Source organism: Tenebrio molitor, chromosome 1 (assembly GCF_963966145.1).
Source record: "Tenebrio molitor chromosome 1, icTenMoli1.1, whole genome shotgun sequence".
Taxonomy (NCBI): Eukaryota; Metazoa; Arthropoda; class Insecta; order Coleoptera; family Tenebrionidae; genus Tenebrio; species Tenebrio molitor.
Genome location: NC_091046.1, coordinates 38,785,143 through 38,810,740, shown reverse-complemented (window position 1 = coordinate 38,810,740; position 25,598 = coordinate 38,785,143). Strand labels below are relative to the sequence as shown.

At 33.9% G+C, this 25,598-nt stretch overlaps 2 protein-coding genes and 1 long non-coding RNA gene across 16 annotated transcripts in view; 1 reads left to right on the top strand and 2 right to left on the bottom strand.

Moving 5' to 3' along the window:
* Glut1 (Glucose transporter 1) overlaps window positions 1–25,598 on the top strand; it is a 201,663-nt gene that overhangs the window by 169,258 nt on the left and 6,807 nt on the right. For 9 of the 14 annotated variants that reach the window (XM_069039683.1, XM_069039646.1, XM_069039663.1 and 6 more), the window contains 4 exons: window positions 16,402–16,541; window positions 16,826–16,855; window positions 23,428–23,525; window positions 24,073–24,150. In XM_069039683.1, coding sequence (XP_068895784.1) covers window positions 16,402–16,541; window positions 16,826–16,855; window positions 23,428–23,525; window positions 24,073–24,150 — 346 coding nt within the window. Of the gene's footprint in view, window positions 1–16,401; window positions 16,542–16,825; window positions 16,856–22,898; window positions 23,083–23,427; window positions 23,526–24,058; window positions 24,151–25,598 lie in introns of those variants that run through there. The other 5 variants (XM_069039678.1, XM_069039672.1, XM_069039693.1 and 2 more) reach the window with 5 other exon arrangements.
* Window positions 6,740–8,536, bottom strand: LOC138124783 (uncharacterized). Its single transcript, XR_011157267.1, has 2 exons — window positions 7,217–8,536; window positions 6,740–7,149 (listed from the first exon to the last, which is right to left on the bottom strand). It is a non-coding gene; the product is annotated as an uncharacterized lncRNA (long non-coding RNA).
* On the bottom strand, window positions 15,332–16,319 carry LOC138124735 (adult-specific cuticular protein ACP-22). The gene is made up of 3 exons (XM_069039897.1): window positions 16,122–16,319; window positions 15,677–16,072; window positions 15,332–15,630 (listed from the first exon to the last, which is right to left on the bottom strand). The coding sequence occupies exons 1-3, from the start codon at window positions 16,233–16,235 to the stop codon at window positions 15,424–15,426; spliced, it is 717 nt and encodes a 238-aa protein (XP_068895998.1). The 5' UTR covers window positions 16,236–16,319; the 3' UTR covers window positions 15,332–15,423.

The following is a 25,598-nucleotide window of genomic DNA, read 5'->3' as shown; positions in this document are numbered from 1 at the left end:
AGCACTAATTCGACATATTAAAAATACTGCAGTCAAGAAAAGCATGAAGTAATTACGAGAGCAACAAACGCCCTTCGTAGACGGAGCAGAAAATGTTTAGAGGGTCAACTGCGGTATTTTTAACATTTAATAAAAGAACGCGTTTATTAAGACAATGTTAATGTTTACAATATTATTTATTTGTTATTACCTTATAACTTGAAAACAAATGAAAATCGGATAAGAAGAGTTTTTTAACATTATTTTAACGTGCAAATACACTCACCCTGTATATATGTATACAGGGTGAGTGTATTTATATAATAATATTTTTACTAATTCCTGCGTTGAATTAACAAAATGAACAGCAAATTTGCAATGTAAATTCAATTTTCAAATGTTTGTTAGTGGTACCAACTCACCCAAAAATCCCTATAGGTACCTATTTATTTGCAGATTTTTTAAAATTAATGTACATACAGATGTCCCGAAAATGGCGCACTCACTACTTACTACCTGATCGAGGATGTTTAAATGTATATGAAAAAAATATGGAAAAAAATCAATTATTGCAAAAATGATAGTACAATGTAAACAAAGATATACTCGTACAACATTACCTTGCAGTGTTGCCTTAGTGAATTTAAGATAATTTTTACGATTTCCTAAACTTCTAAATTCTCTATTATGCAGAATCGGATATTGATAGTGAGTGATCTTGTACTTTGTGAAAATATATACGATTAGAGGTAGTTTTCATGACAATTTAATACATTTATTTCGAAATAACTGACCTGTTAAGTGCCACTTTCAAAGACCACCAAATCAGCAAATAAGTCCAATAGAATTTTTTTAACATTTTTCTCACGTTTATGGTAATCTACTCTACACCGTAGTGCAACGGAAGTGCGCCATTTTCGGGACACCTGTATATAGAAAATGCATAATAGAAAACATAGTATATTATACCCGATTTATAAAACATATTGTAGCACTAGTTCCTCCTCGTGCAACAATATAACATCAAAGTGATGAAGATGAAATGTACCATTTTTTTCTTAAATAATTAATAATATTAATAATTAAGTTAATAGTTAATAATAAGAAACACATGAATTATTTTAAGTTATTCTCTATACCATTGGTAGCCCTGCTTACAATTCGCGCCACTGGTAATCCTATGGGCACGCTGCGTACTTGGTGGATTGCCAGCTGTCTATCTAAACGCATTTCGGTAGTGTAGCGTTTATAATTCTTGTAAACTGTTGTCGAAATTATTGATTCTGCTAAGATGAATGTGATATGATATGATTTATTGATTTACTCGCAGTTCTACTTTTACGACATAATGGGAATCATTTAGAATTAAAATAACTGTTTTTTCTGTCGTCAGAAATTCTGTTTCATGGAATGCATCTTTAAACAAAGACTGTCTCATAGCGTTATTCTTATTACAAAGCCTTTCCTCGTAGATATGTAAGATTTTCGCAGTAACGCCAACTTTGTTTTAAAAAACTGCAACAATTTGCATTATTTCGGGGTACTGGTTTATTGTTTTTTTCTGATTTATACCACAAAGATGTATAAATGTAGCCGAAACAGGCTAGATACTATAAATATTTAACACTTACGTCAACACATGGTTGAAGGAAAAGAACATAATGATTGCGTGTTGATGCGAGAAACGCAAAAGTCTACATAATTTTTAAATTTAGAAATTTGAAAATTGGAATGTAAATGCAATTTTAATAGCTAAAGAAAATGTTGCATCTGTTTTCAAGTGACAAGACGCAGGTTGGACATAAAATTCAATTTCTATTTTTAATTGCTGCTATACTATGCACATGCTAAATAAAATAAACTGTCAAGGTTTTTTTTTGAACTTAAAGCAGTAGTTATTTTTAATTAAAATTGGCAAGAGTAACTATATCAATTCATTTTAAAAGTTAATAGCTTTATATTTTTGTTAAATCAAAAAGATCTGGGGCCAGTTTATAGAAAGAGAATTAAATATTTAATTCGAATTAAATTTTAATGCGCGATTAACCCATGAATCCGAAACTTCGATTGTTTCAATCTGATCACGTGTTCAATTAATCCCGCATTTGATTACGATGAACTTAATTTCGCTTCTGTAAACTGGCCCACTGTTTTAAAATAAATAACATTTTTTTAAAAATGAATTAATAGTTATTTAAGATATAAGCGTAAAAAGTTATCCTTTATTGCACGAACGGGTTTAAAATACGACCGAGGTACGACGGAGTATTTTAAAGGATGTGAGTGCAACAAAGGAACATTTAACACGTATGTCTTACAACGTTTTATCTACGATCGTGAGATCATCGCACCGGTTTCAACATAAATTTGTATAAAATAATTATTATTGATTTAATATTTTATGAGGAACCAAAGTCGTTTGAGAACCACGTCGTTTAGCAACCTACTTCTAAACTATGTTTCCAACAAATTGTATTGTTGATTGTTGTATTCTGACAGTTCTGTGCCATAAAAGCGTGCACTAAAAGTTTTATGGCACGATTCCGTCAGTTCACTAAACGTCAATTTTGACAACGATTTTTAGTGCTAAAAGTGCCTACTTTTTACACGATCGTAGATAAAAGTTTAGATATAATAAAAAGTATGCTAATGTGTTCTTTATATTTATTTCTCGTTTAAAACAGTTCTTTTTTCTATAAATGTGTATATAAAATGTTATTGTTGCACGTTATATGTATGTTCATCAGGAATACCCCTGCTTCATGGTTTACTAAGTATTCAAAATATTTATCAACAATAAAATAATAAATGCGTAAACTTCTTCTGTAATCGTATTATGAGCGCAAATAAATAAAAGACAAGTGATACCATTATTATTTAATTTTATCAGAAATATAAAGTAGATTACGCACTATAGAATTTCTTAATTTAAAATTTGTATCTTGTAAGGGGTGTTCAGAAACTCATTCGTTTAAAGCAGCCTGGTTTAAAACTTAGTTAACGTTTTGCTCATACTTCTACGTTTAATTTTAGGTTACGTAGATTAAGTAACGAAATTCTATCTAACGACATACATTTTCTAAACCACAGCCAACTCCAAACGTGCCAAATTTTGAACACCCATTACTTCATTACTTCAAACATTATATTGTGTTAAGGATAGAACAAAAAATCCTTTACGTTGTATAAAATAAGATTTTTTGGAGGAACTGGCGAATTTAGAAAAGAAACATTAATATCCATATAAATATAATAAATATATGTATAGATTCTTACTCATTGGAGAACAATTTTTTATGATTTGGACAAACCAAATGAAAATGAAAACGAGTAAAATCGTCAGAATGTTCAATTCTAGAATAAAAAATGTTCCATATAAGTATGTATTTATCAATCATTACTAAGGAGAGGAATCATTTAAATGTTTACGTATTCTTACAGCAAAGTCTAAGTTAAGTCTTTCTTGCGAGTCTAACATTAGTCTTATTGCAATAATTACGTTTCTTTCTCTATTCTTACAAAGTTGCGTTAATCACTCAATATCCGCTTTTTACGAATGTCAATTACAAAACACTAATGCTACAATACTGTCGTTAATCGACGTCTTCAAATATTTGCCATGCAATAAAATGATGCTTATCTTTGAATGTTTTCCCGAAAAGCCGCTAAAGATTTTATTATTTTAAAGCACTATTTAAGTAAAAAATAAAACCATTAAATATGTTATTTCCACAATCGCTAATGGCGTGGGTAAGAGTAAATATTTAGTTGTACTTACAATCCCCAAATTTCCGTATTCATAACTATAAATGGACAGTTGACTGTTTTTCGAATCATAATAGTGAACGTGTTGCAACTTTGAACAAAAATGAGCGATTCGCCACAAGAAATTTCAGATTCAAAAACGAGCACGGGCGAAAGCCAAGAAGACTCAAATGACACACCTAGAACATTGTCGAGAAACAGACGCCAAGCTGTTGATAGTCCGGATAGAATCAATGTCGATTTATATGGATCGGAAGTTAAAGAATTCAAATAAAATGCAGCGAATCTTGCTGTAATTCTCATTTTTTAACAGAATTTGAATGAGATCTTCACTAGTGTATTTTTTAATGAGATTGTGAAATTGATTTTATTTGTTAACAGCAATTTGTCAATAAAAATGTACTTTATTTAAACAGTTTGTGTCTTATTTAATGCACAGTTTGTAGTTATTTATCAAAAGATTGTGATTGTGGAATTAATTTTTTTCATCAAATCAAGGTACATACATATATAGTGCGTTCGTAAAGTTCGGAATAAATTCGATAAAACTGTAAGTATTAATTTCTGAGAAAAATTCTTGAACAAGTCAACTTTGTTTTTAAAAAGTGCATATTGTTTAATTTTGCTTATATTGACAGCTTGTCATATCCTAATAATGACGTCATCAATAATTTTTTTAAATGACAACCCCCATTTTTTTCTCATTTTTCTGGTACGCCTTCGTACTAGCTAAACGATCAATGAAACAAATTGACGCCTTACATAACAATTTTTTTGAGAAAATAACAAATTTTACTTCAAAAAATTTATGTAATTTAATTTTTAACTTTTTTTTTAATAGATTTAGTTACAATGGAAGGTTTATTTTAATAGATCAAACAATTTAGAACGATTTACGGTAGAGAATTCGCACTGAAACGGAACAAATAAACCCTGACATTATTGAGCGCAGTGTACAAGGTGCCAAATAGTTGGCGGGAGGCAATTTCAACATTTGCGTTAATTTTTATTGTTAACCTGAGGTGTTTGTTTGATTTTGTTTGAGGTCAATTAAAATTTTTACATTAAAAATTAAATTAAATTTTTTAAGTATAGTTCTCCCAGAGCTGCAGCGGTTTTATGGCAGGGTACCATTGTATAAACGTTAACAACACCCACAATAGGTTTAAACCGCAAGTACAACCCCTAATCGTAAATTCGTCCAAGTACTACCCTGTAAAGTGACAGGTATAGAACGAAAATGATGATTGACAGGGGTCTGTTTATGTCGCTTATCGGCATTTCAACAGGCGTAATAATTACTATTGCCCTGCAATAAAACCGCTGCAGCTCTGGGAGAACTATAAAATTTGTCATTTTCTCAGAAAAGTTGTTATGTAAGGTATCATTTTTTTTCATTAGTCGTTTAAGTACTAAGAAGGCCTACCAGAAAAAGATGAAAAAAGTGAGGGTTGTCATTTAAAAAAATTATTGATGACATCATTATTAGGAGACAACAAGCTGTCAACTTAAATATCGTACTGTACAACATGCACTTTTTAAAAACAAAGTTGACTTCTTCGAGGATTTTTCTCAGAAATTAATACTTACAATTTTATCGAATTTATTCCGAACTTTACGAACGCACTGTATACAAAAAACAACAACAAATAACCCTTTTTGCTACATTTATTTTGTTCTTCAGTACTTACATATTGTTTTTAAAATAGCAATTTGGGGTAATTCCGATCACTCTTGATTTAGTGACGATAGCATCATTATGTGATAATGTGCAACCAATGATCTTTACCATTAAAGACATTTACAACTTAGGAAACTTTAGTTTACACTTTGATATACAGTGTCTTTTTTTAACGCTGGCCATAGGGATTTACATACTAAAAATTTTAGAGTCTGTTAATGAGCTTTGCTTTTTAGTAGGAATTTTTAAGTGAAATTTGGTAGGATATTAGATTAGTATTTTATAAATCAATTTCAGTTCGGCCCATCGTACAAAACAAAATAATCACGGAATTAGACCAAAAATAGGTTCATTAAATTTACCACGTGGCTTGCCAAGTAGGCTGACGTAATGTAAACTCAACAAACGTCAAACAGTAATAATTTTCAATGGACACCTTTTCAAATAAAGAAATGATTGAATGGGGTAGACTTTGAAAAATGTGCAGATTTATTTCATAAACATAAAACATAGGAAATCATAATTACATCAAAATAAATAAAATTCTTAAACTATTTTAATTATTTTTGAATTTTCATTTCATAAATTGCTCAAACTGTCTTCCATAGGCTGCAAGACACTAACCAAGACGATCATAAAAATTTTGTCGAATATTTTGTAACTGTCTAACGATTATAAAACCTTCTGGGCAAGAAATAATGTAATGAATTAAAAGTACTTTTTTTTAAATTAATTTCGTAATTATTTTATTCTGTAGTATAAAATAAACTTAAATTGATTTATAAAATACTAATCTATAATTCTGCCAAATTTCACTTAAAAATTCCTGCTAAAAAGCTTATTAACATGATCCAAAGTTTTTGTCACACACCTCAACATGGTGACAATATCTTCACCTTTACACGTAGAATTACAACCTTTGCTACGATTGTGTGTATCAACTGCCCACTTAATTGAAACGTATTAAATGCATAATATCGATTAAAAATTAATTACATCCTTTTTTTGGTGGTACAAATGGATTTCAACTTTAATAATTTTTAGGGTTTTAGTAAATAGACTGATTGATAGGAATTTGTTAAATACTCCTAGGCCCAGTTTACAGAAAGAGAATTAAATTTTTAATTCGAATCAAATTTTAATGCGCGATTGACCCATGAATCCGAAACTTCCATTTGTTCAATCTGATCACGTGTTCAGTTAATCTCGCATTTGATTACGATTAACTTAATTTCGCTTCTGTAAACTGGCTCCTAGTTACTAACTGATCGCAATTCTACTAATTGACTCTAATTACGAAAATAATATGAATACTAGGAATTAATTTTTTATTGCAATAAAATACATGTTAATATAAACGACAGCTTAAATATTTTTGCGAGTATAATATAAAGCATTATTATAGGGTTGTGGTGATATATTTAAAACTATAAATTACTCCTTCATTGTTGTTATTGACTTCACCATTTTTAATGCACTATGGATTTATTCTTACGGTAAAGACAGTCAGTTGAATTCTTCTGCTTCTGTCCCATCCATTGTGGCGTTTGTACGCCCAGAGCCGTCAAAGAGTTGTCGCTTTTTTCTGTTCAGTGTGGGGAGATCACCGGAAATATTTTCGCCGGTACTCGTTTCTTGCACGTTTTCCCCATCGGGTACATCGTTGTTTTCTTTTTGTTTCATTTGTTCTGATGGTGCACTCATGATGCTCAACAATGTGATCACTACAAAGGAAAACTTGTTAATATATTTTCCTAACATTAACAAAGATAAGATAAAATTGACTAATACCTCCCAATGTTTGTTAATTGATTTCAAAATTAAATAGTGAGGCTGTTGAGCTTTGAGCTGGTCTGTGACCAAAAGACAACTGACCGTTTTTATCGAGTGGACACCCTAAAACGCCCATTAGTCTCCCAAGGTTAACAGGTGAAAATGTCCAAAGGTTTCCGCTGGTGGTACCTGTGTTTAAACTATCGGATCTTTAATGTGATAACATTAACAACTATGCAACGCCAACACATAAATATCTAATCTTCTGCAGTGGACTCATGCAGGAAATGAAACTGCATGAGCAAACTCTGGTCAAATAAATTTATCTCAGACTTTTATTCACACACACACCCACACACTGTCCGAGGTACAAAATATACGGTACACACACGAAACATAATGAACTTATTGCATAGTCTTCGTTAAAATGAGTAAAATGCACCACAAAAACATTTTTCTTTCATTTTTACATATAAAAAAAATCGATTCGAAGCAGGTTATCACTTGGGTGGACTTACAGTTCCAACAAGCATATTTTTTGAGAAAGCAAGACATTCTTGTTTTGTTTTATTCAATTTCCAACAAAGAATAATGCAATAATTGTTCTATTGATAACAACTCGTGGAGTAATGCCTCATTACGCACGGCCGTGGGTGAGGGATCACATAATAAATGTATCATTTAATAGGGGTAGCAAAAATGTTTTTCCATCAATCAGTTTCGAGGTCACTTGTTTTCCAATTAAACAGTTTTTGGGCATACAACATCGATGCTTGTAATTTGGTAGTACGTACGTATAGAATGGGTTTTTATTTAATTTTTATATAAATTGTGCCGAAAACCGACAAAACTTGTTTTATCTAAATCTAAAACTGTCGTAATTTTTACTAAGTAATCAAGTGTTCACCTTATGTACATATTTTTTTCATTGGCTTGATTTAGACTTGCATACGATTTTATCTTTGTCTGTATTTACACAAATTAATTCGCAATAAAACTGAGCGAGTTAGATTTCTTAATTCCTGTTTACAATAAATAATTAAATAATAAACGGTAAAAGAACACAGTGAATTCAGTACAAGTACATTAAATTAAGTTATCTATAAAACTAAGTTTTGATTTATTATTCCTTAAAATGTATAAAACCAGGTTTTTTAGTTTAGTTTAGTTTAAGATCATGAAACAGAACGACCTATTTTCACTCGTTTCCCACTTCCTTAGCAGGTGCAGAAGGATCAACTTACCGAACCCATGTCGGTTGTTACGGGAACAACAAAATAATAAAAATGTTAAGAATGACAGCAGACATGTTGTGGATTATAATAGCACAAGGTGCTGAGCAGGCCAGCAGCTTTTTCGCCATCTGTTACAAGGAACTTACCGACCTTGTAGCGTAACATACCATTACATTCACTTAAGTTTAGATAAAATTGAAAAGTAGTATATTATTCAACAAACGGGTAATGATGGCTATCACTCATGAGGGTGATTTGGTGGCATGAACCAAAGGCGAGTGGCGTAATTCATTCGAGTGAGTAATAATATACTTTTTCTACTACTATGAAGAGACATTGATAAATAAGTTTCATTATTAGACAAACTGAAACTGACGTTTTACTTTGCATACTGGATGCCATTGCACTAAAATTTGCGATTGAACCTGTGATTGAACTTCATAAACTAGTTGATATGATATTCCCCTGAGTTTTGAAATTATTGTTCAACGGGCTGTGGATAATGAACCCTGTTATCCAATGAAAAACAATTTAATAACTACATTATTATCCAATAGGAGTAGAAAAAAGAATACTTATGCAGGTGTCCCAAAAAAAAAAAAACGAGTCCATAGCTCCCTTATTTATCGGAGGATTTTAATTATCTATACACCAAATTAAATGGTTCTTAATACGCTACAAAACGGCTTAATAAATTCGCGTATAGCTCCAAGGGCTTCAAGACTAAACTGTCAAAATATTTTTTTTCAAATGGGATTACATACTTTTTTTAGTAATTCTGATAGAGATTTCAATTTTGAAAACAACAATGTATCACAAGTATAACCACATAAAAAAAATAACACTAACTTTTGAAACAAATGACGAGCACCAAGCCACCAAGCGAAAAACAAATGACAAGTAATAACATGTGGGATTGCCCAGATATGCCGCCAATGTTTAGCGCAAAATGGAACATAGCGTTTTTTTTTACATTTTTTTGTGAATTTTTGGTAGTTAAGTGTATACTTGTGATAAATTGATGTTTTCAGAATAAAAATCTCTATCAGAATTACTAAAAAAAAAATGTAATCCCATTTGAAAAAAAATATTTTGACAATTTACCCTTGAAGTCCATGGGGCTATACTTGAATTTATTAGGCCATTTTGTAGCCTATTAACAACCATTTAATTTGGTGTACAGATAATTAAAATCTTCCGATAAATAACGGAATTATGGACTCGTCTTCTTTTTTGGGGACATCCTGTATATAAGTTCTAGTAATGTATCGACTAGTAACAATATAAATTTAGCATGTTTACTTTTGCATTTCTATTTTTACATCACTATCGTCTAACAATAATAATGTAGTGATAAAAGCTATTATTCTGAGACTTGATTAAAAGTACAAATTGTGATTTTAATTTTGATTTAGTACGTCTCTAGTTATGATTTAATAAAGAATGGTAACATGAACTTAACTAAAAGTATGTACATAGAAATTTTATCGTAAATGTTTGGTAATTTTTTCTCTGTCAAATAATTACCCAATTTAGTTTTCGTGCAAACCATGAGTCAACCACTAATGAGTGATTAATAAATTAAAGGAACAATAGTTGTTAGTGTCTTCGGAAATATGTTACTATTTGGGAATTACACTTCCCAACATTAGCGTTAACGTGAATTATTAGTCAATTGTCAACACATCCTTAACGAAACAATAACGCAAGTTATGCAAACCACATGTCGGTCTCACGTCCAACAAATTTCGATTACTGGCCTGCAAAGATTTTAAACCTAATTGGAAACATTCTCAAGTAACAAATTACCGCCGTATTGCACGCCAGTTCGCAACTTTAATTAGAAATGCTGTCCTGTAAACTCCGTAATGATCAATTTGTTCATACGTACTCCGAACTCGTGTTACATAACCCCAGCACAACAGTACGACCGATCTGAAGAAATGTTCTGCTCTGTTTCATCTACGCACTTGTAATTTCTGCATTCTCAAATATTTATGACCAGTTGTATAACCTCTAATAGCCGCAAACAAACAAGAGACGGAAGTTTAAAACGAACAGTGTGCAGAAGGTGGACATTTATTGCAGTGATTAGAGCATTGCTTCAGTCGGAAATTCTTCAGTGCAGCTGAACAATAACAGACAGCGCAACTAAGCCGAGACATTATTAGTCGGCATCTGCAGTATCTGCAATCGCATTGCTCCTTCACTGCGTCCGAAACGTCCGTCGCTGCTTTGCATACTGGGGCACGAGCTCTGCTAGGAAGTGACAAGAAACAATCGCAATCGGTTTCAAAACCCGTTAAACCAACGTCCCTCGACGGTAAGCTCCAGAGGCGCAATTAGCAGAGCAACAATTTGCTTATTGCTGAAAGTCCGCTTTCGTGCAGAACACGGCCTTGGCTGAAGAAGTTCGAGTGAGAGCTTTCGGTTTCAGCAGCAGGACACGAAAGAATTGGTAACGCGTAGCAATGACGACGTTAATTAATGTAATGAGCGTTGTCGTGTGGACGTTCGTTCTTGTTGGGTGCATATCTCGGGTTTGGGCCGTTTTCTCCACCAGTAAAAGGGATTGCATTGCGGTGTGGCAATCTTGAGCACGAGGTACGACTGCTGTCCGGACAGATCACGCTATTGCCGCTATTAATGACTAGTTGGTAATGTAATGTGCTCCGCACAAAAGGACTTGCCGCAACATCCGGAAAAGGGCAAAATTAGACTGCAATTACGACATTGAAGCGTGTTGAGCAAGGAACTTTTGCCGTCTGGTTTACGTGGTGTACGTCTAAAGTAAATATTTAACGGTTTCGAAAATTCCTGGATTTCGTGAGCCAATAAATAGCGTTCAGTCGACAAGGATACTATTGTGAGAGTAACAGTGGTGAAAGTGGTCCTAGAAAATGAGCGACTCATCCCAAGAAATCGCATTGTCCGAGACGAACACCGACCTTGGGGACGAAACCTCGACTGATGAGCCAGTCAGGATGCGGAGAAACAAACGCCAAGCGGTGGACGCTCCAGACAGGACCAACGTCGGCTTGGATGGACTGGAAGAGCCAGAGTTCCAGAGAAAGATTGTGTAAATTTTTATAATCCAGTTGATAGTGATGAGTGTACAAACACGGTTGACAAACATTGATTTGGACGAGACAAAAACAGTACAATGAGATTAATTTGAAGTGCTTTATTTATAAGATTGGAAAATGAAAATTTCACCACAGAGAATTTTATTCTAATTAATAAAAATGTTGATTTGACTAGAGCATGTTATTTTCACATACACCACACCTAAATCGTAATCAATTCAAACATCAACTGTACAGAATTGCAAAATTTATTACATTGGTTGGTTACAATGAGTCACATTACAAAACATTAATTCACTTCTCTACTGTTGCTATCTCCTCCAGTTCCAACACACCAAAACATTTCACAGGATCAATTGAATTCTTCCTCTTCTGTCCCATCTATCGCCGCATTTGCACGTCCACAACCATCGAACAATTGACGTTTCTTCCTGCTCAGTACTGGTTGATCTCCGGAAGATTCTTCTGGAGTTTGCGTTTCTTGAACATTTTGACTGCTGTCGGTTTCATCTGCATTTTGATTCGTCTGTTCGGATGGTTCACTCATGATGAACAATATTGCGAACACTACAAAGGCATATTGCTTTATATATTCTCCGAACATTGATAAGATAAAATAAACCGAGAGACTTGTTTGTCATCAGATTTCAAAATGCCAATTGTGATAGATAGATAATTTTTTTGCAACAATTGCATCATTGTATGTAAACATAATCGCATTTTACGTTTTATACATATGTAATATCCGTATAACAACAACAAAAAAATAAAAATCATCGTGTCAATTTAGAGTGGAAAGGTTGTATCATATTTTGATTTATATGGCCAGGAACTAAAGTACACCTTGTCATGATTAGTCTATGTTTACTGCACGAGCGTAGCGAGGGGAATAATTACACGAGGGATGAAAAGGCACAATTAGTCGACCGTGCTGCCGCTTTTGAGGGAGCTAAAATAACGCTTTATACGAAGATAGTGCAAAAAATGTTTCTTTTTATAACACACGTATTTATTATAACACCCAGGTTTTTTGGGCACGTCAGGACTAAGTGATAAGGTGTTTTAGTGAAAAAAAATTGAAGGAAAAACAGAAAAAGGATCAAAATTCGTCAACCTGCACAACTCGTATTGTGCAAGACAATCTTTTGCTAATATAAATCGGTTTGTCGGCTGTAATTTAGTGCTTAATTTTATGATTTTGGATATACACAAAAGATTACGAATTCGGTTGTTACAAAACGATCTGTGCTGCACATTCGTTTCTTTTCAAATGAAAAATATATGATTTAGTGCAATCTGGTTTAATGGCTGAGTTATGAAACAAAAATCGTGCAAAATTTAGATCACGGAGCGGTTTCCTCATGCATTATAATTTGTTATTGTTTCTTTATACTTAATTTAAAACAATACTCTCTTTCATTCATAACCTACAAAACGTGCGTGAGCACTGAGCAGCGACCATGTCATTGTTACACCGAAGTCCATGCACATCCAAAATTATTTCGTTTACCTACTGTAATTACTTGAGTACGGTAAAAACGATGTTTAGTGAAACCAAAATTTCATAATTTGTTGTTTCAACAATTACAAATTTAATGGTCGTTTTTCACGGTTAAAAACTCTAGCAAAACAGACAATTACGATATTTTTAAGTGGTTAAACGGAGGAAGGAAATTCGTGTAATCAACACTAGACAATATTCTACCCACTTCTCTACAATTTCGTAATCTAACTATGGTTTGGAGTTTTGTAGGAAAAATCAATTTTTGAGTAATTTACGTTAACTATTATACAAATTATAATATGTTATCGGCTCTTATGCACCATTTAACATTTTTTTATCCAAAAACAAAATTAAGCATTCATCAAAATAATTCCAACACAATCATTAAAAAATTAAATATAAAGTTGATTTTTATCTGTGTTAAATGTCTTTATTTTGCTATTTGTTTATTACCGCAGATTACATGGATGTTGATGAAAATGAAAAATGTATCATTATTTAAACAGATATTTTTAGTACGGTATAGAATGCTGAAATAATGTTTGCTAGTAACTTTTTATTATATATTTCTGTAATATAATTGTGTGCATTTATAATAGTGATAAACTCATAAATTCATTTTTCAACTTAAAACAATACGTCATCCATTTCTATGCAATAAATATTTGACATTGTAAAGATTTTTTCATTATTTTTATTAATTTCATTTAAACCGGACTAGACAGTTATGGAACAGGTTGAAACAATTAATGCTGTTAATTATTTACATTTCTGGAATTGCAGTTAAATATTTTGTAGTTTTTTAATTGTCGGATTTTATCATTTCTGAATGTTAAGTAATATTTTTTTTCGCAAACTCGTGTTGTTATAGCTACTTATCATTGTTGTTGACACAATCTGAAAGTTGAACTTACAGTCCTAATGCTGTAAGTAAATAACGACACCCATACCTACTACGGTAAGTCATTACTCATTCATTAGTAGCATTAATGACATTAATGCCTTCAAAATACTCCCGTCAAAAAAATTACTTCAAAGTCAATTCTTTTCGTATAAGCGATTGTGCGAAAAACGTTATGGACTATACGGTTATTAAATGCCATAACATAATCGAGGGAGAGTTTGAAAAATCTTCCTCGGTTCTTTTATTATGCACTTACTAACCTTATATCCCAATATAAGTACTATACTTTCATCGAAAGTGTTAAATCTGTAGAACTAGGTATTTATTTCAGTGTGTGTAAATTTCTAAGAGAAAATGTTTGCTTAGCTTCACCTTTTGTACATATGTACATGTATGTATGTGTATCAGTTGATTTAACAAAAGTTACATTTGCAGTTTTATAATTTGTGTAAAGATTGCACAATTATTGTATAAATTCATTCATCGATTTTTCAATACTTTTTCAAATTTATTGCGATACTATAATTTAAAAAAATATAGATGTCATCAAAAATTTGTAAGAGAACAATTATTCAGGTGCCAGTTTAGTAGGTAAATAAATTGGTTCATTTATTCAGTATTCAAAGGAAACTCGAACATATTAAGAATCAGACAGATTTTTATTTAAAAAATTAGGGATCTCGTAATTTTTGTAATAGTTTTTAAACATTTAGGAATCAAAGAAGTTTACGATCAAGTTCGTGTGAGAATAATAAACCAGCTAAAGAATTTGTCTTTATTGATTGAAGACAATAGCAGTGGATAAAAGAAGTTTCTAAACAACATTTTTATTGACAAGGCATCGTTGCATGGTTGGTTGATTATCATCAAATTTATTCAGTAATTAAAAGCATTAATTCCGTTTCTAATTGATAAGAGTCGTAACATGCAACAGTTACATTCAGAATGTCGCCAAACACTCGTTCCATTTCCAGTTTTTATTCTTGGAATGAAAGTAAGATCACCGTTGAATTTGTAAATGAGTAACGATTCTAGGAAAGATTCTTTTCAATTCCCGTTTATCTATCCGTCTATCGGCTCAATTTATGTAATGAAGTTGCTTTGATGTTTATTCGAATCAAAAGTTAATTTTTACGTGGGCAAAGTTGTCGAAAGTCTTTGAAAGATTTACGCTTGTTTTCTATTCAGATGTCAGCCCATTGCACTTATTTAATTTTATCAGACTCGAGAAAAATATATATCTTCAGCAAATTCTGCGATGGACTGCGAACCATTAAACTACTTTGTTTGTCAGTGTTGAAAGTAGAAAGACAGCTTCACTTTGCTTATTAAATCTTACAAAGCGAGCTTTGAAACTTCTTGCCCCCGGACAAAAAGGCTTAAGGGGTAAATAAAATTAATGGCTTCAGGGATATTTAAAGTTTATTTCGCAACAAAACAAGTCGACTTTAAAACTAAACAATAATTAACATCTAAAATTATGGCGAGTGATAATTTTAGTGGTGCTTCCTGTAGGACACTCTGGCGATGAAGCCCCGCTTCTTGTCGGAGACGTAGTCGACCACGCGGACCGTCTTGTGGTCGGGCTCCAGCAGACTGTACGTGCCCTTTACTTTGTAACCGTCGCGGACCTCATGCTTGCTCTTGAAATCCTTGGTCCTGTGGTCGGCCACGTGGTAGTCGTAGTGATACTCCGGATGGGCCTGAAAACACCGTTGTCTTACAAGAAAAACGCTGCAAACCACTCACTTTTAGATGGATCGCTTCTTCGTGGTGCACATCCACGGGAGTGTTGAAATGAGATCCGCCAAAACCGATTTCGTAGTGTCGGCCTTCACCACCTCCTCCGCCGCCGCCGCCTCCTCCGCCACCGCCGCCTCCCAACTCAAGTCCGCCGCCTCCTCCGCCACCGCCGCCTCTCAACTCATGTTCGCCGCCTTCTTCTCCTTCGCCGCCACCTCCTCCACCGCCGCCGTAATGGCGTCCGATTTCGATTCCACGGCTGAGCCCGATGATCGATCCCCGAGAACGATGACCGTACTCTTCAAATCCTCCTCCTCCTTCCAGCAGGCCGCCGGCGGAGCCACCGCCGCCTCCTCCTTGCGAGAGAACCCCGATCGCCCCGAAAGAGGCAACCGACAGAATCTGAAGAGGAAAGTGTTAATCTCTTGCGTCTCGGAGTGGTCGTACTTACAATAAATAATCTCATGTTGTTGTTGTTGTTATTGCTTTGATCGATGTTGAACAACTGATACAAACCCAAAGTACCAACCCCGTTATATACTTGTGATTCGTGAAAGGGTCGCATTTAACTAATCTATTTTAATTTATGATAAATAATTAATAAACGTATAGGTTTCTTATTTTAGCGGCTAACGCAGGTGAACTTGTGCCAATTGCCGCAAAGAAATGGCAGCTCGCCATTAGAGTCTGTCGAAAGCTGATATAATTATTCATTAATCGATTTGTTTCAGAATGCCCTCGATAACTATACGTTCCTGCCATTTAGCGTGTTCCTAGCTATATTCTGGATTTTCACGTACAAAAAGGTCCCAGAAACGAAGAACAAGACCTTTGAAGAAATCCTTGCCTTGTTTAGACACGGAAATGGAAGGTAAGTATAACGAACCTGCGACATCCTTCGTTCGTTAAAACGATCATCACGTTAATTGATCCGGACCGTTAGTATTATTTTTACTATCAAAACGACAATCTGTGCGTGTTTAATGAATAAAACATATTATCTATTCCACGCGTCTTCCTTAATTAAAAAGGTTTCACTTGCTCGACACTCGCCAGATTGTATCACTCTAATTTACGAGAGTTTCGGTAAAAGCGGCTGTTTTTGATTCACAAAATATGCGATTATTGATGAGTTGTTTTCTGTGCATCATCTAGGGCTAGTTTTCGAGACAGCCGCCTGTACGGGTGAGTGATGGCATGTTCTTTGGTGTTGTATCGTCCTGCATGTGCACGCTACTTTATCTGACTTCTATACACAAATAGAGCCAGATCTTTTAGAGTTCACCAATGCCCAAAACACTTCATTATACATGGTACAGGCGAGTTTGCCGAATAATGACTCGAGACGAGCGAATTCCGATTCTAATCAAATTTTCAAGATGAGTTCGATTCACAGAAACAGGCCCACCCGTACAAAATTTCCACACTTTCGCGAGTAAAGAAATAAAAGCGCAAAATTATTTGTAAAGGCGCGAACGGATGTCGGCACTGCATTTATTATGTTTATTTAAAAACGAATGCAAGGCTAGAAAATCGTTGGAAAAGAAAAAATCTATGAGATTTTTATTTGCCAAATATGAAACTAACGTGAGTATACACAGAAAAGCAACAAACTTTTTTTTTTTTAATTTTTATGTTGTCCAAACTGTCCAAAGGTCATACCATGGTACGTGGTTATTACTGAGAACGTAAAGGGGCGGAAAAATGAAAATTATAAAAAATCTTTCTATCAAAAAAATCAAATTGACCTGTCCAACTTTTTTGGACAAATGTTGGTCAAATAAAACTTAATAAAGAGGGCACGGCATTGAGGCCGGATTTGTTCATCATTTCTATCAAAAGATGATACATAATTCCTTTTTTGATTGCCTTATTCATACAGTGAGCATCACAAGTTTGAAATATTGCAATATTTTCTTTTCCAATAAAAAGTAACTTCCTGTGGTCCTACATGAGGAAAAAATTGCAAGAAAAAAAATTGTATACTGAGTGATCAACATTAGGTGACCTGCTTTTGAAGTAGATTGGCACACATGAGTAAAACTGTTAGGTTAACAATAAATGCCAAGAGTGAGTTTATAGGTTAGTTTTTGTAACATTATAATCAGTGTGGCGGGTTACAGGAAATCGTTTAATATCAATAAATATTATTAGTATTAATTTCAATACATAACATTGCTAAGTGAATACAATTCAATGGAAGCAACATTACAAGAGATGATCCCCGTTGTTGTATACGAATACAAAGAATGTTTCTGCATTTTATATTATTTAACACAAGTACTTCAGCAGTAATACTGGTAACTGCATTTTGTATCGCTTCCTCTAATTCTCTCAGAGAGAATAAAAAGAAATCTGAAGGCCTACAAAGAAAAATAAATATAAATGTCCATTGAGTCATCATTAGGTTTTCTGTCAGTGCAACAATTCAAATCTTTAAAAGTGACAGTGTTCTCAACAGAAATGTGTAACTAAAAACGCCTACCAACCGAAAAAAGTTTCACCCCATGTTGATCACTCAATGTAATGCTGTAAGATACTGTTAACTCTTATTTAATTTTTGAATTAAACGTGGTAATTTTTTTCCTTGACGAAGATGGGGGAAACTTTGCAGTTGTGGAACCGGTGTGAGGCTTCTGTTCTTGATAATTTCTTTGAATCGGGATTTGTTGCAGCCCGATGTGGTCCGAGTGACCTGTCCGATAGTGCGTTAGGTTGGCCATTTGAGTTCACCTAATTGAGTTTTTCATGTTTGTTTCACATTCACAGTGCCATTGCATAATTTTACTTTCAATTACGGAAATTCAGTTAATTGGATAATTTCAGATACAACACAGATACATAATTACCGATATAATTTCGTGCAGTTGAAATGATATTGTTTCGTATATTTTTACACGATACACATATAAGTCACGCATGCGAGCCTTTCCCCTTTTCACGTGTTGGATGGTGTCCCGGCGGCGCGGGAGCGCGCCGCCCCCGGTGGCGTAGCGGCGTGCTCCGTCGCCGCCGCCTGTCTCTGTAGTAGCGTCCGTTTTGAATTCATCATGGGGCGCGAGCGGCCCCGCGCGATGAATTTGGACCGGAACTGTCGCTCAGCTCGCGTTTCCGGGCCGGGTCCGTTCCCGGGGTCTCCGCGTGAGCCTTTTCCGGTGTAGTCATGCATGCCATGTCCGGCCCCCGACCCGCGAGGCGATCCCATGGCCCCCTCCGCCTCGCGGATCGACGGCGGGCGTCTGCTGACCGTTGCTCCAAGACAGTCTTCGGGCCAGCCTTACGCGTTGCGCTAACAGATGCTGACTGGCGGTGGCGTGTGCCGCAGACGAGGCGGCTGTGACGGTGAAACGCGGGGGCGGGCGCGGCCCTCGCTGCAGGACCCGGCGCCGCTCAGCGCGCTCTCCTGGACCTGGCCGGACTCGCAGCCCTAACGGTGGGTCTCCTCCATATCATCTACTAGCATTGCTCACCCTTACCCACGCGCGGACGCCGCCGCTGAAGAATGGTGGATGCGCCGGAACAGTCACCACTTTCGTTTCTGTTATTCGATTCTGTTCTCGAGAGGGTTAACAAATACCGCCTTGCCTCAAAACCTCCAACTAACTCGCATAAAAGTCGAGAGTACCTAAATGTAATCGACAACATTTGTATGTATGTCTGTATTAGGTTCGTTTGTTCGAGCTGACATTAAGTGTTCAAATTCAAAGAAATATTAACTGAAATAAAGTACATTATGTCTACCACTAAAAATAAATTTAATAACCAACATTGACAAAAATAGATCGCTAAGGTAATTAACCCCACTTACGCTACAAATAAGTATCGGGTGTTCATTTAAATTTATCCTCAAAGTTGGGCGTTGAAGAGTCGATTGTGAACCCACCATTCGCCTGTCCCCAAAGTAAAAATGCAAACTAGGCAAAAAGTGAGGTTAGATTTAAAAAGCTTATCTATGGTGCGTTCACAATCGACTCTTGAACGCCAACTTTGAGGATAAATTTAAATGAACACTCGATATAACTAAGTGACTGTCATTAAAAGATTTTTTCTTATACAGTGTGAACATAAAGTTTGCAACAAAATTCATAATAGCATTATGTGACGTTTTTAAGAAAATCGCTCGGACAGATCAATTTTATTTCGAAAAATGCCATCATGTGACGCACAACTTCTTAGTTTTTGCACAATGACGTCATCACTTATTTTTTTAAATTACAACCCCCACTTTTTTTTTCTTCTTTTTTTGATAGACCTTCCTACTAGCTAAACAATGAATGGAAAAAATGGGAACTTACATTAAGTACAAGTTTTTTGAGAAAATGAAAAAACTTTACTTTAAAAATTTAATTTAATTTTTTTTTGTATGGGATTATCTAAAATAGAAGATATATTTTAATAGACCAAACAATTTAGAAGATTTACTGCAGAGAATTCGCGCTGAAGTGGAACAAATAAACCCTGACATTATTGAGCGCAGTGTACAAAGTGTCGGTGAGTGCCAACTGATTAGCGGAGTACAATTTCAACATTTGCATTAAATTTTATTGTTAACAAAAAATGTTTTTTTTTTTTGTTTTTGTTTGAGGACAATTTAAATTTTTACATAAAAAATAAAATTTTTGACGTAAAATTTGTCATTTTCTCAAAAAGATTGTTACGTAAGGTACCAATTTTTTTCATTCGTCGTTTAGATAGTAGGAAGGTCTATCAGAAAAAGAAGAAAAAGTGAGGGTTGTCATTTAAAAAAATTGGTGTTGATGTCATTGCGCAAAAACCAATGACGTCATTTAAACAAATTGTACGTCACAGGATGGCATTTTTCAAAATAAAATTGACGTGTCTGAGCGATTTTCTTAAAAAACACCGCATAACACTTATGAATTTTGTTCCAAACTTTATGTTCACACTGTATTTAATAGTTACACTCCTAGTTTATGAAACACTTTCTTGACATCTAAACGAACTAAGATAAAATTTGTATTTAATGCATATACGCTCCCGTTTTCATTGGTTTTAAAAAATAAAATGAATTTTAAAAATATTCTAACAGTTAAATCTGACAGTTAAAACGTTATACAGGGTGTAGAATGGATTTAGTACGTAGGCACTTTACGTGTAATAGTAAAAATCCTCGGATATTGGCTCCCCTAATTATTTTCCAACAAAACATTAAATACTAAAGATGTAGAATAAAAAAAATTGTATCTAAACCCTTTTCTAATTATTTTCTAACACCTTCTGGTTCTGTTAGACAAGAAAAATTAAATATGAAAAATCTATCGATAAAATAGTAAATGCCATGACTCCCGACAGCAATAAAATACATTTTTTGACAAAACGCAACGAGTTCGGTTGCACCTCGGTTACACTTCACTGCTATCGCTATTTTGACAAATTCTTCAATTCTTTTTTCCATTATTATGTACTTGTGGAAGATGTTAAAAAAAAGGTAAGAATTGGAAACCATTTTTAAAACTCTACAACGTTTGTATTTAAGGCTTTGTTCTAAAATGATTAGGGGAGCCAATATCCGAGGATTTTTACTTTTACACGTAAAGTGCCAATGTCCAAAATCCATTCTACACCCGGTATGTATGTATTATACTATACTTTGTCCAGCGAGAGATTGGGAGATTTTAAATTGTATTAAATTAACCCAACACTACAAAATGCACTAGAATACATACATTAATTAGAGCATAATTTCAGGGCAAAAATGTTACTGCTTGAAGGATATATTTCAAATTTTACGTGCGCTAAGTACTACTTCGTCGACGTAGAATTTAGTGGTTTTTATGTCAACCAATCTCTCGCTGGACAAACTTTAGTAATATTTTAAAATGTAATTTTCTTGATGTCCAGATAATAATACTGTTTGTTTCATTTAATTAGTAGGTACTAGAAAAAATCTACGACTTGAACTTTGTTATTAATAAAGATTCTTTATCTGATATACGTGATTTGTAAGATAAAAAATATTTTACGACAAACATAAATGATTTTTTACGAAAACTGATATTGTTTTCCAATTAATAACTAAAATAATGTTAAATGAGTAAGTATACGGGTGTCCCATCAAATGGGTGTGTGAAAATAACATGAAACGCTTATTTATGTTTTTTTTTTTTTTAATTTTTCTAGTTTTTGAAATAAATAGATAGATAACAAATCAATTTTTCAGGGACAGTGAAAATGCAAAAAGTATATAACGAATTGCTATTTGTTGTTGTACAATAACTAATAACAATGTTTTAATAAAAGTACTGTTCTTTAGCTGAAAAATTTACAAAGAGAAAAAGAAATCCAAAATATAAACTCCTTTAAAAATGTTTCCTTTTTAGGCAATTTATTATTCAATGAAAAAAATGAGAAGGCTAATTAATTAGATACTAATTACTTCAAAAAGGTGTGACCAAGAAATAGAAGTTAAAGTAAGATTAACAATATTCAATGTAAGACTTGAAATTTTTGTTAATATGTTTTACATACCTCCATTAATAATAATTATAATTTATCAATAATAAATAATATTTTAGCGAATAACAAATAACACTAAAACCAAGCGTTGTTATGAGTAGTGACGTCATTCACTCAAAAATTAATAACATTAAAGGCATTTTTTCTATAATTATTGTCATTTCTATTACAACGTTTTCATTGTCGTCATAAATAAATGGTTATTTTTGTTACAATACAGTTTTTGCGGACGAGGCAATAGCCGAGTCTTAATAGCAATCCCAAAAACACATTCAAACCTCTTATTATGTATGATTAATGTGATCAGAGCAAATATTTCTCGAAAAGAGTGAACTTTTAATTACCATGCCAACTTTTAATTTTAATTACTATGCCACCATAGTAACCAGATTGATTTTTTGAATCATTATGTTTTATTTACCTAAATAATCCGGAAAATTTGTCTTGGCAACTTGAGTCCGGAAAAGACTCATTTTAGGGACTCAAATGAGTTCGTAAAATAGCAATTTTTGGAAGCGTATACAAAAATATATTATAAGGTGGTTGTCATGACGAAAATCCCTCTCTCGTATGCAGTAATTACATATTTCCAAGTTTAATTATATTCCTCACATAACTTACATGCACACTCATGTAGTTACGTAATGAAATTTAATTTTAGTATTTGTTAACCCCTCGCTCTTATCTTTTAGTTACTTTGATTTAGTTTTGGTTGTTTTTAATTTTTATTTTGGTTTTATTTTCATTTCAGTACTATTGACGGTACATCAAATGCTAGCTTTGACATGAACGTGAAGAAAGAAGAACCTGAGACCTCCACCGAGAAGACACACTTGTAGATATTAAACCCAACATTATATGTTATTATTTTCCATACATTTATAAGAGTTTTGTTTAAAAAATAGTAATAAAACCACAATTAATGTAAATAATCATCAACCCCTTCATTATGATGGCAAATACAAAGTTATTTACAAATAGTCAGATATGCTATGTGTCAACAAAACGGTAACTTTTTGATCCAATGTCGTTAGCAAATCGACACTTTCGGGATTAATCGAGGACGTTGACGTCCTTTGGTCGTTGCGTAGCGGAGGAAGTGTCTGATTTGGGTGAGGTAACGATATTGGATCGACAAGTTTAGTATCACGTCAGACACGAAAATCACGATTGGCTGCTTTTACATTTGCACCAAACAGCAACACAGATCATGATGTATTGTAAGATTAATCTATAGAAACCGTTTGGGGCTGTAGTTGAAAACTAGGCTTATGTTCCAGGAGTATGCTAAACTGTGTTAATGCACTCGAACAACATCTGCCAGTAACAGAACAGGCTGGACTAGTGATAGCAGAGGAGAAAACGCAACAAGACTCATGTAAGAAAGCCCACGTAGTAGTTCCTTCCTGTACTATCATGTGCATTCCTGATGTCTATGTGTGTGTTGTGTATTGCAATTGGCGTAAATGTTGTATTATTTTGTACTCTTAATTGAATGAAATTTGCGGTTATTTTTCGTTCCGTTTGTGCCTTCTCTTTAGTTCTTGTGTAATTTGTTTTTCTCATCTCTCCCCTGACAACTAGTTGATTCAGTTCACATCCTACAATCAGCGTTGGCTTTAAAAAGCGGAAATTGATTGCAAGGTGCGCACCGTTTCCGAGGGAATAATTCACAGACTGTTCAATCCATAATTTATCAGAGGATTGCCGAAGCAAAGGATAATAATTGTAATTTGATGTTCTAGCATTCATCAGTTTGATTCGTGTTTGTTCTCTATTAATGCATGCTATCTATTGGAGTAGAGTTATAATGACTGGGGCATGAATTATTTTTACTCTCCGTTATTTTCTCCGCCTTCCTCCCATCTCCATTACGATGAAATAATAATCACATTACTGGATTGTTAATAGATTATTTCGATTAGTTCCCAACCCATTCGAGAGACGAATGTATAAAACTACGTACAATCCCAGAAGACATTCCGCCTATGCTACTGTGCCAGGTACTTACAAAGACGATTCGCACCTACGAACACACTGTACATATTGCACACTACACACTTGACGCTAATTTAGGTCAGCACGAGGCACGCGGCCCGTAGACAGTTTTTCTTTCTTGAGCCACGACACAACTTCAAGTAGAAGAAAAATCTGACACGTTAAATTAATACTTCTAAAATTTAACAGCTTATACGTCAAGTCAAAGACACCGCAGTCACTTGTTAATCACTCCAGGTTGAAGTCTTGACAATTGTAAAATATTAAATTAATCAAAACTAACCTCTTGACCTAGTCCTTTTCCCGACCTGTAAGACTTGCAGCATGCTTGCATGATCTAAGTGCAGGTAAGACAAATGTTGCTCCAAATTTGTAATTCCTGTTGCCGTTGTGCATTTAATGATTCGACATTTAGTACGGAGTCTAACAGTAATTTAGTCCAAACGATTATGAAAATAACTGAGATAACGGTATTTTACAAAAATAACAAACTTGTATCTCTACAGAAGCAAACAATAATGAATTCGCATTTCGCAGTCCATTGTATTTGCAAAAATCTACAGAAAATGTTTAATTTATACTGACATCCAATCAGCGTTGCACATTTTTACATTATTAGTCAATCAGCAATAAAATCTTTGAAGATAATTTAAATCCAGCTACTCCCAACCTAAATTCGACTCTGCTGTTTTTCATCTTTGTTTCTTGTAAGCATTTTTATTTATCTAATATTATCCATTTTAATATCAAAATGCTTAACATAAAGTGTTATTTTCGTGATTACTTTATTTCACGGAAACTTAGATTTTACTTTTTTGGCAGATTAGCGTTTAATTTTAAAAGTAGATTTAATTGATTAGATCTGGTGATGTCATTAGAAATTTATTCATAAGTTGTACTAAGTATCTGATCCCCATAAATATTGTAGAACGAGAGAACTCGATGGTAATATTAGCAGAATTTCAAAGATTTTCATCTTTGTTCGTAACCATTTAGCTCAATTACATAAGTCAAGAAACTTCTATTACTGCATTGATGGAAAATGTTGATAGGTGCATAAATAAAATGGTGTTAATAAATTTTACTTTTACTGATACATATACCGTGCAATCGAAAAAAATTAATCGAGTAAGCCATGACTATCATGGTTCAGTTGGCAGCCCTAGTTTAAATATTACTGTTACTGTTATAGAGACATACTTAAGTCCTCTAATCTCTAAATTTGACAGTTGTCAAATACAGCAGAATTTAAACTAGCGCTGTCAACTGATAACTGAACCATAATAGTCGTGGTTTGCTCGATTCATTTTTTTCGATCACGCGGTACTTGTCAGAAACAAAATGTATTTATTTACTTTTAATTTATTTATTTGTGTCACAATATTTTCGTAAGTATTTTTTTGTGCAACCGTACTCGAAACGAGCACTTCGCGTACCTAAGCAGGCCGCGAAA

Excerpts from the sequence above, each read along its gene's own strand:
- LOC138124735 (XM_069039897.1), bottom strand. The coding sequence starts at position 16,235 with ATGCGACCCTTTCACGAATCACAAGTATATAACGGGGTTGGTACTTTG. Across the intron at positions 16,073-16,121 it reads ACAACATGAGATTATTTATT|ATTCTGTCGGTTGCCTCTTT; the intron begins GTAAGTACGACC and ends TTTCCTCTTCAG. Across the intron at positions 15,631-15,676 it reads AAGAAGCGATCCATCTAAAA|GCCCATCCGGAGTATCACTA; the intron begins GTGAGTGGTTTG and ends CGGTGTTTTCAG.